Source organism: Piliocolobus tephrosceles, chromosome 14, assembly GCF_002776525.5.
Source record: "Piliocolobus tephrosceles isolate RC106 chromosome 14, ASM277652v3, whole genome shotgun sequence".
Classification (NCBI taxonomy): domain Eukaryota; kingdom Metazoa; phylum Chordata; class Mammalia; order Primates; family Cercopithecidae; genus Piliocolobus; species Piliocolobus tephrosceles.
Genome location: NC_045447.1, coordinates 19,693,220 through 19,712,287, shown reverse-complemented (window position 1 = coordinate 19,712,287; position 19,068 = coordinate 19,693,220). Strand labels below are relative to the sequence as shown.

The following is a 19,068-nucleotide window of genomic DNA, read 5'->3' as shown; positions in this document are numbered from 1 at the left end:
GATAGATAGATAGATAGATAGATAGATAGATAGATAGATAGATAGATGATAGATGGATGAATGGAAGGGTGTATAGATGAACAGACAGCTGAGTGGAAAGGTAGAAGTTAAACAAGTGAACATGCTAAGAGTTTGAGCCATGAGGCAGAGGAAATAAATGTTCCACATGTCAGCTCAGGCTCTCTTAGGGGCCTGTGAAGGAGAAGGTGAAACAAGCCCGGTTCCCTCTGGACTGAGAACTGGCAGAAGCAAACCTTTAGATCAAGAGGGGTTAATGGGCTTCTTGCTGCATTACTAAGGCTTAATTTCTTGTTTATTAAGAGAATGTTCTGTTTAGAATTGCTTTCCCCCTTGGGCATTCCTGCAAATTGCCTCTTCCCTCACATAGGCCTTTTCTGAGTCTTTCTGTTTTCCAGGAGACTTTGCCTCACTCTGCAGCACCTTGTCTCAGAAGTGAAGAAAATGGGACTCTCAAAGGGAATGAGGAAGAGTGGGAGCTGATCCTATTATCTTTTGAGTCAATAGGAGATTTTGCTCCCAGAGAGGGGATGCGGTATCTGGACTTTCCACCTCTGGGACATAACTCTTCCTTTCCTTCTGAGCCCCTGGGATTTTATTCTCAGCCTTCCTCTTAGTCAAGGGGACCTCTCCCAAAATGCAGGGAGGGAAATAATGAACACACAAATAAACAAAAATGATGAGCCCTCATGTATAAAAAGACATTCATGCAATACACACACTCATATGCATGTGCATGCTCACATACACACACACACATATATATATACATGTTACAACCATATATATGTGAGTGGTGCATACACATGTGTGCAATATGCATGAATACATGCTCATGTATAAATTAACTCATATCTAAGCAGGAATAGGCTTTGTGAACATCTGTCTATACAGGTAGGCATTTGTGCACATCTGTTTACACAGATGTACTTCCATGCATGCATAGTCATGCATGCAAGCTTAATCATACATGTCACATAGGCACCCAGTCTCCAAGGTGATTCCTTCAGCCCCAAGATATGATCATCAGGGGGACTGAGGAAAATTTCTACTCCTGTTTTCTTGTGTGACCTCCCAGATGCACAGTTTTTCCCTTCACCACCTTTCAGAAGAGAATTCACATGATGTATTTTATTAGTTTAATAGATTTCACCAAAAATCTGGAGATCCCATGGAAATCTCTTATTTGTTGGCCCTCCCATCACCTCTGCTTCTCCATTCCCATAGTCTTCCCTTCCTCTTTCCTCTTCCTAAAGAGCCAAACAAACACATTTATTTGTCTCATAGGTGACAGGTTAAGAAGTATCTTTTAGTATTTGATTATCCCCTTTTGAGCTTACCTGACACGTCAGAGAGTTTATGAAAGCATTTCTTCTCAATGAACACAGTGGTCTTAGAAAAAAATTATAGTGAATAAAATTCTTTGCACCTCCTTGTTTATAGATAAAGAAATTTATATTCAGACAGAAAAGCGAATTTCTCAGTGTCTCCCACTCATCTAGTGAGTAGCAGAATTGGGTCTTAATCTGGATTCCCAAGTTTCTTAGCCCTATTAATTAATAACAATAATAGTAAGAACAAGAATAGTGACATAGCAACAATTTGTTAAGTGTCAGACAGTGTGCCAAGCACTTTCAATAGATGATTTTATTTAATTTTTGTAATACACATGAAGGACTATTATTGTGACTATTTACAAAAGAGGAAACTGAGGCTTAGAGGATTGAGTTATTAGCCAAGGTGACTGTGATGGTTAATACTGAGTGTCAACTTCATTGGATTGAAGGATGCAAAGTATTGTTCCTGGGTGTGTCTGTGAGGGTGTTGCCAAAGGAGATTAACATTTGAGTCCGTGGACTGGGAAAGGCACACCCACGCATAATCTGTGTGGGCACCATCTAATCAGCTGCCACCATAGCTAGAATGAAAGCAGGCAGAATGTGAAAAGACTAGACTAGCTTAGCCTCCCAGCCTACATCTTTTTCCCATGCTAGACGTCTCCTCTTCCTGAACATCGGACTCCTAGTTCTTCAGCTTTGGGACTCAGACTTGCTTCCTTGCTCCTCAGCTTGCAGACGACCTATTGTGGGACCTTGTGATCATGTAAATCAATATTCCCAAATAAAATCCCATTTATATATACATCTATCCTATTAGTTCTGTCCCTCTAGAGAACCCTGACTAATACAGTGACACTAAGCTAGTGAACAGCAGGAGGCAGGACTGGAAGCCAGGTGATCAAACTTTAGAGCCTGCTCTTTCATTCCCTACAACTTCCCACCTCCACCTCCCTTCCCTCATACTGCAGAGGAGGCTCCTAAAAAACATGTTTTCCGTAAGTGAATGAATGAAGTGATGATGTAAGAAAAGCTTTGCATCATTTCTGGCACATACTGTTCAATCAACAGTAAATATCTTTGCCTTCCCTCTCTCTACTCCTCCACACTGAGGGCTGAGGGAACATTTAGGGCCTGCTGTCCAACACGAGATCTCAATCCAAAGCTTTGCATATTTTAAAATGTTGTGTTGTAAAAATAGGAGAGGAACAAGGCTCTGTGAATAATTCACCACCTTGCCTTGGAGAAATTAAAAATATATTTCATTGAGGAAGAAAGGTCTTGGTTACTTGGGGTTTCCAGGAACTCAGACAAGAGCACAGCTTTTAATGGAAGAGTTGAATTGGTCTCAATGCCTTTTTCTCCCCCAAGTGAAATGGAGGCGGGGGAAGTCCGAGCTCAGGTTAATGCTACACTTAATGTAGAAATGAATTCATTTTCACTGTACAACAGAATAGAATTTACACTAATGATTTAATATTCAAAGTCCTACTTAATATCTAACTGGCAACAGACAACTAACACATGTTTGTTGGTTGGTTGTTGGAGCGGGTATTGGGTTGGTGGGGAAGTGAGTTGGTTAAACAGATGATTGACATTGGATCAAAAACAATGCATGCTTTGTGAATGGAAAACACTCAGTTAAAAACGTAGCTTTATCACTTACTAGCTGTACTTCTTCTGGGTCTCAGTTTCCTTATTTATAAAATGGAGGTAATATGACATCATGTGCAGTTTTGAGGGCTAAAGACAATGTACAATGTCTGTTATATGGCAAATAACTATTAAGTAGTGGATAATATTATTGTAGGGATGAATAAATTTGCCTAACCAATCTCTCCACCACATTCCCCACATTATGAATCGGGTCTTCCTACATTGTATGCTGAGTCTAGAAAGCTCTGCCACCTCCCTTTACTTAACCAGCTCCTGGTGACCAAAACTGTCACTTCCTCCAGGATGTCTGTACTGACCACTCCAGTTGGTAGTACTCAACACGTCTCAGAAGGAGAAGATCCTCTGTTATAATTATACCTCAGTCCACCCTGCCTGTATCAATATGCCAATCTCTCCTAGTGGGCATGGGACATACCTAAATGCAGCTGGTGGCTTTGTGAGTCTGTGGCACAGTGCTCTATCCCTAAAGGGGCTTCCTCAAAGTTCAGTGAACCTAGTCACTGTGGCAAAACTGGTGCCTAAAGGATTGCTCATAATATTAAATGATGCATTCAGGCAAGATTCACAAGCATCTAAAGGCACTAGTCTGTACTGTTTTCCATTCATTGTCTTTGCATTTATTTCCTGTCCTTTATCCAGCCCTCCTACCCTTGATCATTCAAAAACTGACTGGCCCTGATGGGGAGGGATGGGTAAGGCTGAGCAGGGTAGAAAAATTAATCTGCTTTCCCATTAACCTACTCTAAGCCCACAGGAGATACAAATGATAGCCTGTCGGTTAAATGATAACCTCAAGTTATCAGTCTCTAAAGTAGACTTAAATAAACAAAGCATATTCCCTAAACAATATCTGAAATTTAACTATTTTCCCAGATTAGACCAAAAGAACTGAGAAAATAATCAGATTAGGCATTTTTAACAAATAGAGCCAATTCCAAGGTTAAGCAATATTTTCAGAAAATTTAGTAAACTCTCAAATTAGACTGTCCCATAGAACCGAATCATCTCCTCGGATATGATCACAACAGCCAAGACAATTTGGCTTACCTGGCTATAAATGCTTTTGTGTGATGCAGAATGGCAGAGAGGCTAAGAAGACTTTGCTGTTAAGACATCCCATTCTCCCTTCCATCCCAGACCCAAAGTCATGAGAAGGCTCTGGCCCAGTGGCTGCTGACCTACCTCCCAATGTGGCTGAGATGAGCAGGTGGGTGCCGTACTTTTTGATGATGGTATCAATGAACTGCTGAGTGGTGGGTCTCCTGCCGAGCAGGCGGATGCTCCTTTGAAACTCCGGCATGAGGGGCACTGGATGGCGGACCAGATCTCTCCTCTCGATGGCTGTGTTCCTCACCTTCCAACGGGCAAACTCCCTGGGCAGGAGAAATGAGCAACACTCCTCAACTTACCACCACTGCCCTTAAGCCAAAGTCCACCCAACTATCCATCCAGGCATCTGGATGGGAAAGTGCCTATAATTTTAATATGTGTCAAGTGATGCTTTGATCGGCAGCTTCCAATCATCTCCAACTAACAAATATTTATTGAGTACTATTCTTGTCACAGGAATATTGAACTAGATAGACAACATCCTTGCCCTCAAGCTGTTTACTGAGCACCAGGGAGACAAATATCAGGAGTTACTTTTATTAGGGGATGGGTAGAGAGACTGAGGAAAAAGAAAGAGTAATAAAAATAATAATCTGATGATAATATGGATGGTAATGTACCGATGAAAATTTTCATGGCATTTTTATAGTCCCCAAGAATATCAGGTCTAAGTTCTTATATAATGATCACACTAGCCCTGTGCCAGGGGATTATTATCCATTTCCGATACCTCTCACAGGACCGAGTCCTCCATCATCTTCTAGTTGTTTTTCCATCTTTCTTGCTAGACTGTAAATGACACCACAAGAATAGAATCTTCTTAGGCACTCCCTAACACAGCCCTGTATATAACTCAGTGCCTGTTATATGGCAGGATTCATGATAATGCTGGATGGAGAAATAAATAAACAAATGGAAAGAGGGAAGGAAGGCGGGAAGGAAGGAAGGAAGGAAGGAAGGAAGGAAGGAAGGAAGGAAGGAAGAAGGAAGGAAGGAAGGATAGAAAGAGAGAGAAAAAGAAAAGAAAGAAAGAAGGGAGGGAAGGAAGGAGGGAAGAAGGAAGGAAAGAAGAAAGGAAGGAAGGAAGGAAAGAAAGAAAGAAAGGGAAAGGGAAAGAAAGAAAAAGAAAAGAAAGAGAGAAGGGAGGCAAGGAGGGAGGGAGGGAGGGAAGAAGGAAGGAAAGAAGGAAGACATCTACATGGCAAGGAGCCGAGGGAATCCTTCGGCCAACAGCTTCCGAGGAAGGAAGGAAGGAAGGAAGGAAGGAAGGAAGGAAGGAAGGAAGGAAGGAAGGAGAAAGAAAGATAGATAGAAAGAAAGAGAGAAAAAGAAAAGAAAGAAAGAAGGGAGGGAAGGAAGGGGGGAAGGAGGGAAGAAGGAAGGAAAGAAGGAAGGAAGGAAGGATAGAAAGAAAGAGAAAGAGAGAAAGAAAGAAAGAAAGAAAGAAAAGAAAGAAAGAAGGGAGGCAAGGAGGGAGGGAGGGAAGAAGGAAGGAAAGAAGGAAGGAAGGAAAGAAGGAAGGAAGGAAGGAAGGAAGGAAGTAGGGAGGGAGGGAAGAAGGGAGGGAGGGAAGAAGGGAGGGAGGGAGAGAAGGAGGATATATGAGAGTATATAGGACCTAAGGCACAAAGCAACCTGAGGCCTGTTCTAGGATAATCCAGAAATCAAATATTGAGCCCAGAGCTCACTTTAATCCAAAATGTTAACATGTATTCATCGAGCACCTAGTATTTTAAAGCAATTAAGCTATGTTCCAAAGACCATGTGGGAGAATTTCCATGTTTGCCTTCACTAGTAACAGAGGATCTCAAGATCAAACAACACCAAATTTGGAAGTCCAAGTCTCGCTCTGCCTCTTGCAAATTATGTGTTGTGATCTTGTCCCCTCTCTAGACCTATATTACTTCATCTATAAAATTCAATTAATAGTATCTATTTGCTACTGTTGATGCAGTAATTACATGAAACATAGAGTGCAAAATACCTTTGGAAACTGCAAGGTGCTAATTTAAAGTGAAATATTGTTTTATAACTTTATTTTCTCACAAGTTCCCAGACATGTACATGTAAATCATTAAAAGTTCACATACAGTGAACTCGGAGCATACAAACCGAGTACAAGTGAAAACTTAGAGGGACTAAGTGAAGGTTGCTTTCGCTCAGTAATGATCACAGTTCCTACCAAAGATGCAGCTCCCCCAGAATGACCAGCTCTCCGACCTGCCTGAGTTACATGCTCTCGGTCCCTTGAGGAAAACAGACTAGACATGAGGGCTGTAAGGTCAGCTGAGATAAATGATGGGAACCAGAGTTTAATGAAAAGGTCTCTCTCCTGCCACAGGATGGGAGAGATGAATGAGGAAGGGGACGCAGGGCAAAGAAGAAGCAGAACAGTGGGGGTATCTGGCCAGAATGTGCCCTGGTAATTTAGCGGTGGTGTCTGACCCCTGATTCACAGAAAACTGAGTCCGAAAAAAGCTTTCACATTAGAATATGTTTCCAAGACTCAGAGCTCATGGTCTGTGTCTGCATAAGAAATCTCTGTGCATAATTCAAGACATAGTTTAAATTTGAAGTCCACTGAGTACCTTGCATGTTGTTGCAGGTACTTAAGTCAATCAACTGCACTCAGTGAACGCTTCAAGATACCTACTAAGGGCAACACATGATGTCCACAGAAGGGGAACACACATGTCACAGTCCCTGTCCTTAAGAAGCTCACAGTAGGCCAGGCGCAGTGGCTCATACCTGTAATCCCAGCATTTTGGGAGGCCGAGGCGGGCGGATCACGAGGTCAGGAGATCAAGAACATCCTAGCTAACATGGTGAAACCCCGTCTCACTAAAAACACAAAAAAATTAGCCAGGCGTTGTGGCGGGCGCCCCCTGTCCCAGCTAGTTGGTAGGCTGAGGCAGGAGAAAGGCGTGAACCCGGGAGGCGGGGTTTGCAGTGAGCCCAGTGCAATCAACTGCACTCAGAGAAAAAAAAGCTCACAGTCTGGAAGTCTTTTCAGTTTGTTATAAATCAAGGACTATAGGACACAGGAGGAGGAACCTGAAGTTTTCAGGCCTGGGCCTCTAGGGAAAGCTTCAGAGAGGAGGTCATGTTTGAACTACAGTTTTTAAGTTTGCATGGAATTTAGATCAATGAAGTGTGTGGTTAAAAATAAAAACAGCCAGAATGGTGGTGTATGCCTGTAGTCCCAGCCACTCAGGTGGTCAAGGCAGAAGGATCACTTGAACACAGGAGTTTGAAACCAGCCTGGGCAACATAGCGAGGTCTTGTCTCTACATGTAAAAGAGAATTAAATAAATATAAAAACAACAACAACAAAAAACTAACCATGGGAAGGAAAAGTCAGGAATGGTGAACAAGGATATAGAAAACATTATGAGAAGGGCAGAATAAAATAGGGGGAGCATGAAAAAGAGGGTGTGGGAGGTAACAAGATGGAACAAGTAGTTGACGGATGTGGGGATGGGGGAAAGACCTTGACAGCCAGCTGAGACAAATGATACAGGTGTGACAGGCAGCTTGCAGCTTGAGTCCTAATGACCTCGGGCCTAGGGACTTGTTTCTAATTAACAGAATATAAAAGTGATGGAGTGTCACTTTCATGATTCAGTTACAAAATTCTTCGATGCCTATTTTGTGTGTGTTCTCTCTGTATGTCTCTGGTTCTCTAAGTCCCTCCATGTCTTTCTCTGTCTCTGTCTCTTTTTCTGCCTCACCCCCTGGCTCTCTGTTCCCTGTCTCTTTCTTGCATTGGCTCTCCTGCTCTCTCCATCTCTGTATCCATCTTTGTTCCTCCCTCGCTCTCACTCGCTCCCATGCTGTGAGATGCTCTATGGAGACATCTACATGGCAAGGAGCCGAGGGAATCCTTCGGCCAACAGCTTCCGAGGAAATGAGGCCTCGCAAGGAACTGAATCCTGGCAGTAACCATGGGCTTAAGCTAGGAAACAGACCCTTCCCAAGCTAGCCTTGAGATGACTGCTGCCTGGTAACAAACCCAGAGACAGGGCGTCCAGATTTCTGATTCACAGAAACAGTGAGATGATATTGTTTTAAGACACTGAATTGTGAGGTAATTTGCTAACCAGTAATTGATCAATACACAGCAATGAGAAATGCCAAATATCTCTGAGGAAAAGAGCATTTCCTTATCAGCTAATCCAAGAAATTTATAAAATTATATACACCTATAATTATGAGGTTATATATATATATATGCATATAAACATACTCATATGTCAGTATATGGAAAAATATATGTAGTTATACATATGTGTGTGTGCATATATCGCTTTTATTCATAACTTACTGTCTTGGGTTCCTGTTTTCATATGAACATACCTGTATTCCTTAAAATTAATATTTATTTACACACAGAGAGGTTAAGTAACTGTTAAAGGTCATGTAGCTAATGAGTGGTAGAACTGAATGTAGAAAACTGGCATCCTGACTCTTAAATCACTCTTTTAATGTAAATATTGAGAGATAGACTATAAAAGCATAGTAGAACCAGTACCAATACAGAAGAATGATGCCACCCCCACGACCAAATTACAAGGCATGACTCAATTCCTTTTTTGAAACAGCCATCACAGTCTGTGATGTTCACCAGTGATAGACCAGGGACTGCCATCTGTGTTGCATCCTTGAAAAGAAACTCAGAAAGATGCCTATGCCAGGTACCCAGTTTATCCCTCACAAGGTGGACGTAAGGCCTAAGTGAGGAAATGTATGTGACCTGCTAAGCACAGAGTCAGGCACTTGGGGAGCACTCAGTAACTGGGGATGTTACCCTAAAGCACTAACTACCTGCTCAGCACCACGGACAGTTTCTCATCCCGAGGAGTTGGTCCACTGCTGGAAGGAGGACAAATGGTTGTTCAGGGAAGGTATTAAACTATAATGTACAATATGGAGGTTCCTCAGAAAACTAAAAATAGGACTACCATATGATTCAGCAATTCCACTACTAGGCATATACCTAAAAGAATGGAAATATGTATTAAAGAGATATCTGCATGCCCATGTTTTATCATAGCACTATTTACAATAGGCAAAATGTGGACTCAAACTAAGTGCCCATCAATGGATGAATGGATAAAGAAAATGTGGTATACATATTCAATGGAATATTATTCAGCCATAAAAGGGAATGAAATCTTGTCGTTTGCAGCAGCATGGACGGAATTGGAGGCCATTATGTTAAGTGAAATAGTCCAAGCACAGAAAGACAAGTATCACATATCCCACTCATTTGTGGGAGATGAAAAACGGACCTCATGAAGATAGAGAGTGAGACGATGGTTACCAGAGGCTGGGAAGGATAGTTGGGGAGGAACAAAGGGAAAAACAAAACAATATAAAAAGATTTATTACCATGGAACTGAACACTTAAAAATGGTAAAGAAAAAAAGAACTATGAGCTCCATGTGCAAAAATGGAGGTGAATGAGAGGGGACAGGACAGTTAGAAAGAAAGGGATGTGTGTGTCTATGTGTACGTGTAATATATAAATGATAAGAGCTAAAGGCAGAGAGGTTGTCAGGGACCACAGGATGAATGACTATGTGTCAAACTATGTTAGCAGATTTCAGTCTATAAACTCTGTTCTCATTGGCCAAGAACCCAGGCTAAAAGCATTTTGAGGATGGGTTTACATGGCTCTGTAACCGTTACAGGGACGTTGGAGCAAAGACTGTAATAATCACAGGATTCTGTGATTTTTACACTCTTTTCCAAAATACACTTAAGTAAAAGGGCTCAATAGCACCCAGATCTATTCAGAGCTAGATTTAAACAACATTAGAGATGAAAAGGTTGATTACATATTTGAAATTTGAGCACCTATTTTTCCAGCTCTAAAGATACCACAGTAAACAAAATTAATGAAAGTCTTACTCTCAAGGGGCATACATGCTGGTGACAGTGGACAGATAACGAAGAAACAAATTTGTAATGTGTCAGTGGAGATACGTGTTATAAAAACAAATAAATCAGGGGGAGGAGGCTGGGATGTCCAGAAGGGGGTGAGGCTGTCATTTCACATAGGTCACCAGAAAAGGCCTTCATGATTTCATGACATTTGAGGAGACATCTGAAGGAAATGAGGGAGGAACTATAGGGCCACCTGGTGAAATAATGTTCCAGAAAAAAAATAACAGCAAATGTAAAGGTCCTGGGGTGGAAATGTGTTTGCCACATTTGGGGAACATCAAAGGGTAGCAGCCTAAATGAGTATAGGGGTAATATGAGAAGAAAAATAATACCAAAAGATGAAGAAGAGGAACACAGACCTCAAAAAGCTTTGTCAGTCTTAGTAAAAATTTTTAAACATTCTAAGTAACATGAAAAGTTAAAAGAAGGTTTTGAGTCTACCTAATCTGATTTATGTTCTAAAGGAAGGGTAGACAAACATTTTCTATAAAGGTCCAGGTAGTAAATATTTTAGATTTTTCAGCCACAAGGTGTCTGCTACAACCACTCAACTGTATCCTTGTAGAGTGAAACAGTCATAGACAATACAACTAAGTGTCGATGTGCTCCAATAAAACTTTATTTACAAAAGCAAGTGCTCGGATATATTTGGCCCATGGGTAATATGTCCTAAAAGCTTCACTCTTACTCCATTTACAGGAGTCATCAAATCCAACTAATACCATCCACTGATGGGAAAATTAAATGTCAAAAAGATTAAGTTATTTGATCAAGATCACACAGCAAATGACTGGGAAGGATTAAATCAGAGCCCAAGGCTCACAACTTCAAGTGCAATACCCTTTCCATTGCAACATGCCATCTTAAAAAAAATGAGGTAAAAGAAAATACATAAAAGAAGCAAACCTTGCTTGCCATGTTGTCTGACTGCTCTGCTGGCCCAGGAACAATTTCATGTCAGTTCTCAGGGAACTGAGAACAGCATAAAATATATCTTTCCTTCTGAGTGCACAGAACAAGCAAATTACCCTTGGAGGAGAAGGCAGAACTCACAATGGCATAGGATCTGTGGAATATGCTTATGCCCAATTAAGCATCCCAGCAGGGTGGGCAAACCAATTAGACTGAGATTAAAAAAAGATCCTGGATGGAAGTCATGGGGGGTTTGCAGCAAGGCCCATCCCACTGGGGGAGCCAGAGGTGGGAAGGCAGATGATGACAGGGCCTGGGGATGGATGAAGACTGCAGCCAGGGGTGCTGGATTTAAGATGAGGCTGGAGAGAAAACTGTAAGTCTAAATCTTTCTTTTTAGAGTAAAGCATTGCCTGTATAGGAATCCTCCTTCATCCTCTTTATTAGTCCTCTACTTTCCTACACACATGCAGAAAAAAAAAAAAAAAATGTATGTACACTCAATGACACATTGCACAGAAGGAGACATGATTATGAGACAGAAAGGAGAGGCCGGCTGCAGTGGCTCATGCTTGTAATCCCAGCACTTTGGGAGGTCAAGGTGGGCAGATCTCCTGAGCTCAGGAGTTCAAGATCAGCCTGGGAAATACGGTGAAACCCCGTCTCTACTACACATACAAAATTTAGCCGGGCGTGGCAGCACGCACCTGTAGTCCCAGCTACTCGGGAGGCTGAGGCAGGAGAATCACTTGACCCTGGAAGGCGGAGGCTACAGTGAGCCGGGATCGAGCCACTGCATTCCAGCCTGGGTGACAGAGCGAGACTCCAGCTCAAAAACAAAACAAAACAAAACAAGACAGGAAGGAGAACTGGCTCTGCGCTCTTGGGACAGTGTATTCATTCCTGGATATCCGTGTCTCCACCTGTGAAATAAACTGATTGAATTGGATCATCTTTAAACCTATATCCTCCAACCTAGGCTCTAGGGGTAAAAACATGAGTTATGATTCTACCATCTATTGGTTTATACTTTGTAAAATGTAAATGGTAGCTACCTTACAAGGATAGGCTTAGGATTATATTAAACCATGAAAACATCAATAAGATATTAAAGTTATTATCGATATCAGTGTTGTTCTGATTACACGGGCAGCTACATTGGAAAATTGGGTGATAGTGGATAGATGGTGGGGTGAGAAGGGAGGGGACACAATCACATTCTTTTAAAATTACCAGTAGATAAAACTTTAGGGAAAGGTGGGATCTGATTCTTATGAAGTAAACTGAAAGCAGCAAGGCTGAATTTAAGAAATAAAGCAATAGTTTATAAGCTGCATCCAAGTCTATTTTTTCATATATGTGATAAAGACTAAAAGCATGCATATCCTCAAATTGTGCTGGGAGAGTTAATGAAATAATAGATGACTTCTTTATACATTGCAACAGGGTATGAACAATTGTTAGCTGCTGTTGGTATTAGCGTTTTTTTTTTTTTTTTTAAACAATTATTTGTATAGGACACACTTACAATGTTTCTATTGCTTAAAAGGTTCTATTTTAGTTTCCTCATCTGTAAAATTGGGTGGAGGAGTGACAATTTCTGCATCTTAGAGTTGTAAAGGGAATGCCTCCAGCAGTTTTGGGTCTATAGGGAGCACGGGATCAATGTGTTTCCTCCATTGTTTTTAGATAATCGAGCTCCTAATGACCTATGAATAAGTGAAGGGTTCTTTTACTCTTCTCATGCATGTTTTATGACTTGTTCATTTACATGAATCTGATCTCAGATGTAGTTGGAGGTTATATTCAAAAACATACACATCTTATAGGCTTTAAAATATACATACAATAGGAAAAATAAAAGGGAAAATAGAAAATTAAGTTTGGGTTAAAACAGAAAATGAAGTTTGGAAAGTTAATTCTGTAAAGTCCTGAACACTTGATTCAAGTGTACTGCAAGTGTCTGAGCTTCCTTGCAACTGGAGGAAAAAGGGGAATTATAGCCAAAAGCCATGCAGTCGGAAAGACAGCAGAGTAGTTGTTCAAAGTTATTTGAGAAGTAGATTTCCTGGATGCTACAATAAGACACAAACATTTCCCATGGTTTCTCATAAAGAGATCAATATAGTTGATGCTGGTGGGAGATATTCTCAACAATATTCCCGTGAGTTTGATGGGCTGAAGGTAGCCTAATACATATAATAAAGCACTATTCATACACTATTCATACAACAAAGCAACAATAAAGCAACTCCACGAGGGGTAAACATATTATAGTCTAAATATATAGCTTTCTGGTGGTCTGGCTTAATCCAAAAATACATTTTGGAATACTGTAATGACATTGTACCCCAAATAATGTTTATTGAAAGCATGATTGATTACAGTGATGGGATGTTTGCAATTGTTTATTCCTGGGTGGCTTATCCCATTGGTCGCATTAACTAATCATTTGGAAATGGATAAAGAGGAGCTTCTGAGTATCGGGGTGATAGAGGAGAACTCTGGGACAGCTTCTGTTATTGTTAGCAGCAAATAATCCCCAGAGATGAACAAGGGGAATCACAGAGGAGAAGAGTGAGATGAAATCATTGAGCTGAGAGAGGAAAGAGGGCATTTCTCTTGCCTGCTGTTCCCACTCACTCCCCATACGATCCTCAGCCAGCTCAGAGAAAGGTGAAACCAAGGGCATATGTGAAGCAGAAATGATGCATCTTAACGAGAGGGTGTCAGCTCCAAATCCTCTGTCTGCCTTCATGTCCCAGAACACAACTGGCAAGGCAGTCGAGAAACAGCCGCATCCAGGCAGATCTCTCAGAGCATTTTGGCCCCAGAGGGGTGAAGTGAGGAAAGGCAGAAAAGAAGAAGAAGAAAAAAAGAACTATCTCTGAAAATGTAATTATGAATAGTATTATTTTAATTACAAGTAAAGATATCAACTTAACTTTAGAGAATAAAGTAACCCTTGCTTATAATGTGTACAGAGGTCTATTTTCCAAAGGTGTTCACTTAAGTAATGACAGTGTTACTCATGCCAGCCTCATAGCAGTTCTGAAGGCTCTTATGGGGCTGAATTCAGAGCAATAGGGGGTAAATAATCTAAGGGGAGCCCACTGGAAGGGGACTACGTGTTTCTCATTGCACAGAAACTTGAGAGGGAAAAATAGAAACACAACAAGCACACTTGGAATGGCCCAACTTTTGTATAAATGGGCCATTTCCAGAAAGCAAGTGGGATTCTTCCTGAAGCACCGTTATTGAGGGCAGGGGGCCACAATGGTGGTTATAAGAGTTAATCGTGGGAAAGGAAGCTTAGAATGCACTTGTTTTATTTTACTCCAAATGGCCCAGTGTTTCCCGAGACATACTCCATGCACCGGAACTGCTCGCTGCCTTGCCATACAGAATCCAAAACATCAGGATACAGGGCCTTTAGGCACTCATGGCCATCACTGTCATTTCGCAGATGACAAACTGAGGCCCATAGAGAGCAAGGGACTTGCTAAGGCCACAGCACCGTCGGTGGCAAGAGGGACTAGGAAATAAGTTCCTCATCTTAGATTCCGTGTTCTTCACTCAGATCCACTGTCTTACTCCATTTTTTTGACTTTGTGGGGTCTGTAGTGCACTTAGTCCTTTACAAATCTCTGTCACCCCACACATTATTCTCCCAGCAACCTGGAAGATAGGGAGCATGACCATCCCCATCACAAGTGGAGGAAACCGAGGCCCAGAGCAGTGAAGGCTGCTTGGAAAATCTGCACCAGAGCTGGGACAGAAATTCACATTCTGTGATTCTCAGACTGGGCTCTTCCTTGTTTCTTCCTCTTCTCTACTCCTCTGCCCATTCTGGTGTCCCCATGTGAATGGGGGAGTCATTGACTCTCGCAACCCACCTTACCAGGAGTCCCTGCAATGCTCTACAGAAAAACAAAATAGAGGATATCAAGGAAAGCAAATGCTCATTCCATTGAGCACCTAGAAAGAGGATGCAAAACAGGTCCTTTCGCAAAGACATTCTGGTACTGTAGGATGAGCACAGACTATTGTCGGACTGGTCTGGCTCTGAATCCTACAATAAAGCCACTCATTAGCCAAGTGAGCATTTGCAAATCCCTCAGCATCTCTGAGCTTCTTTATCAGTGCAATAGGAATATTAGTATTTACCTTGCAGCACTGCTGGAAGGATTAAACATAATGAATGCAATTAATCTGGCAGTAGTAGCTACTCAATAAATGTTACCTACGTATCCTTCGGCAAGGCGTTCTAAAAGGAGAGTTTGTTGAATAACATATAACTTTTAATGGATATTTTAAATGATCTTAATATGCCTATGGGCTCCAGGGATTACACAAACTGCATATAAATAAAATATTTAAAATTCTGTTGACTCAATTTGTCTCTTTGCTTATTTCCAAAGCATCTATTGTGAAAACGTGACTCTAAATATAGATTAATAAAAGTTTGGAATGGCAATTATTTTCCAATTATCATAAATCCTATTAAACATTGCAATTATATGAAATTTTTCTTTCAGATCACAAAATTTGAAAACTCCAAGGGACCACAAAGAGTGTCTTTGTCACTGCCTTAAATTTTAGATGGAAACACAGGGACTCTGAGAGAGGAGATAATGCTCTCAAAGACACACAGCTGTCAGTACAAGGGATGGTTTTAAAATCCAGGTCTCGCACACCAGGTCTCTGCTTAATTCCCTCTGCCACAGTGCTTTGTTTAAGAAGAAAAATGAACAACTTTTTTTCCCAGAAAGTAATACTGCATTTAATTGCCAATTTCTTTCTTGTTAAGATATTTTAGGATTAGTGAGCATGCTGCCATCTCAGAGCCTCCCCCAAATCCACATTCTCAGCTAGACCCTTTGTCATTTTCCTGTAAAGAAATATTCCCTGTCCCTCTTTTAAACTAGTTAAGAAATATCTTTTTCTTCTACTAATTCATTCAGTTATATTCACTATATCAAGAACCAGGGATCTAAAACTATGCTTTACTTAACCAAAATGCACTAAAATCTTTAGATTAACTCACAAGGCACCAAACTATGGGCCAAAGACCAGTCCGTTTTGCAAATAAATTTGTATTGGAAAACTATCACAATCATCTATTTATGTGCTGTATATTCTGTGGGTGCTGTTGCACTACAGTGGCACAGTTGAGCAGCTGCAACAGAGACCAGAAGGCCCACAAAGTCTAAAATATTTACTGTCTGACCCTTTACAGACAGTTTGCTAATCTTGTTTTATCTAATTGACCCGGACGTCAAATAATATATTTTAAGAAAATAATTAAGGACGATCAGAGAGTGCTATATTGTACTACCACTGACAGAGATAGATCAGTGATTTGTTCGTTTGTTTTGTTTTGACAAAAGTATTCTCTTGCTTCCGAAATGTTTGAAAATGACTGGGCCGAAGCAAATTAGGAAACAGGGATGTTTTCCCACATAGCCTTCTTGGAGAACTTTTAAACCTGAATAACACACTCATTATTTAAATACACATCGGAAGAAACTGATAAAAACTGCCCAGATCACATCTGAGTTAAGAAGATAAATGTTTTAAGTGGAATTTATGATTTGATGATGAAACAGGGTAATTGATTTAGTATACTCGATGATAATAGAAAAACGATGGGACGGGGGACGTCTAAAGTATTCTTAGAGATATTTGATTTGATTACCAAAGCACCATAAGAAGAAGGAAGGCGTCATCAATTTTCATAGTTGGTAGGATCTGATGAGTTGTAAATATCATGAAAACATGGCTCTGAGGGTTAAAACTGGAATGACTAAGAATAATTGACAGCAATTATTAAATAATAATTTAATTTAAAATGTTCTCAATAAGTCAAAATTACACTCAATAAAGCAAGTCCTTGCTGACTGTCAGAACTGATCAGAATAGAATATGCTGTTCTGGGAAGTAGAGAGGTCCCTGTTTTTGAAGATACTGAAGCAGAGTTTGCATAACTGATTGTCAGAGATGCTTATAGGAGGGATTCAGAATCCAACAGGTGGTTAGAAAGTGTTATTACTGTCCGTACTCACTAGGAAATGCTACGAGTTTCAGAAAAGTAAAAATGTTTATGGAACATTAGGAACTGTCTTCTGGATACCCAGGTGAATTGAACATCTTTCAATCAAAAATTAGTCATCGCTGTGGCCACAGACACGTGCTAGTCTCACACAGACACCAAGATGATGGATAAGTTATGGTAGGGATTGCCTATTTAGGTTTTTTCAGCTCTGAGTTCATTGGACAGTACTCCAAAACACACTGAGAAATGCCAGTTTCCTGTTTTATCCCAGAGTTACCCCCAAAGTCTGAATTTTAATCCTGTTCTTTCTTCTAAAGCATATAAAAATGGTTTATCTCCATCAAATTGCCCTTAGTTCCTCTTTCTTCATGTCTCCACACATGACTACCATTCTTCTTGAGCATAAAGGTATTTATGGCAATATCCTAAAAAGCCACTGCCAACAACCAACATGGTATTTCTGCAAGCTCACATGGTACTTTCCAGAAGGAAGAATAATCCTCTTTTCTACTTTCTTTCTTTTTCTTTTTCTTCTTTCTTTCCTTCTTTCTTTCTTTCTCTTTCTTTCTTTTTCTCTTTCTTTCTTTCTCTTTTTCTCTCTTCCTTCTTTCCTTCCTTCCTTCCTCCCTTCCTTTCATCCTTCGTTTATTCTTTCTTCTTTCTTTCTCCTCTCCTCTTTTCCTCTCTTCTTTTTCCCTCCTCCTTCTTCTCTTCCTCTCTCTTTCTCTCTCCTGCATGTATTTACTGCCTAAATGCCTAGCAGATGCACAGATAAATACTATCTCTTTTCAAATATTGGACATGTTTGATTTTCCATGTTCATATGCGTAAGCATAAATATATGTTGGTCACCTATATATGGGCCAGGCATTTTGCATGAATACTCACAAGCACCCTGGGAGCTGGTTGTGATTATTTTCATTTTACAGATGAAGAAACTTAAGCTCAAAGATTCAGGTTTAACTATCTCTATGGCACCATGGGCACGCCATGTGTGGTTTAGGATTGCTTTCAACACAAAATTCTCTCTAGCAAGCTAATTGCCCATTATGAGGCCCAAGTCTATGAATTTATATAAATTGTTCTTAAACTGCATCATATTTCTTACTTGCTTCCTGTATTTTAAGCAAGATTCTGCCAATATTTTGTCCTCCTTAAAAGGTGAGTCCGGGCTCAGTGGTGCACGCCTATAATGCCAGCACTTTGGGAGGTCGAGGTGGGCGGATCATGAGGTCAGGAGTTCCAGTCCAGCCTGGCCAATATGGTGAAGCCCTGTCTCTACTAAAAATACAAAAAAAAAAAAAAATTTCCAGGTATGGTGGTGGATGCCTGTAATCTCAGCTACTCGGGAGGCTAAGGCAGAAGAATTGCTTGAACCCGGGAGCAGAGGTTGCAATGAGCCGAGATCATGCCATTGCACTCCAGCTTGGCCAACAGAGCGAGACTCCAATGCCAAAAAAAAAAAAAAAAAGCTGAAATTGGACTTGGAGGAACCAAAACTGAACTGTGGGCACAGGCATATGACAGCCCTCTACTCTAACATAATAACCTGGACAACCTTAGACAAACAATGATTCCTCTCTGAGTTTCACTTTACTCATCTGTAAAATAAACAGTTGGAGTGGATTAGTGGCCTTCATGCTTTTACTTAGACTTGAAACATTTGATTTATTAATATATTCTTTAAAATAATTTTGGAGGGAAGATTTTGTCTCTATGTTAGGTGCTAGGACTACAGGAGTAAACACTATAGCCAAAGAATGTACATTTTGCTGGAGGAAGTACAAATAATAACATTCCAATAAATATTTTGCAAAATAAGTAAACGACATATAAGTAGAACTTCTCAGGGGATAGCGATGAATGCAGACCCCTCCCTCTCCCCTTACCATCCTGCCCTTCAGGTCAGGGGCACAATTTGAAAACTATTAGATACAGATGTCATCTGTGTTATTTTGACGTAAGATCAGCCACCCGCAACAGAATTTGGTGAGAATCCATGTTAAAATA

At 40.6% G+C, this 19,068-nt stretch overlaps 1 protein-coding gene across 1 annotated transcript in view; it reads right to left on the bottom strand.

Moving 5' to 3' along the window:
• The window catches only part of BRINP1 (BMP/retinoic acid inducible neural specific 1), a 200,264-nt gene that overhangs the window by 72,114 nt on the left and 109,082 nt on the right, over positions 1-19,068 (bottom strand). The window contains exon 3 of the mRNA XM_023223755.2: positions 4,215-4,405. Coding sequence (XP_023079523.1) covers positions 4,215-4,405 — 191 coding nt within the window. The remainder of the gene's footprint in view (positions 1-4,214; positions 4,406-19,068) is intronic.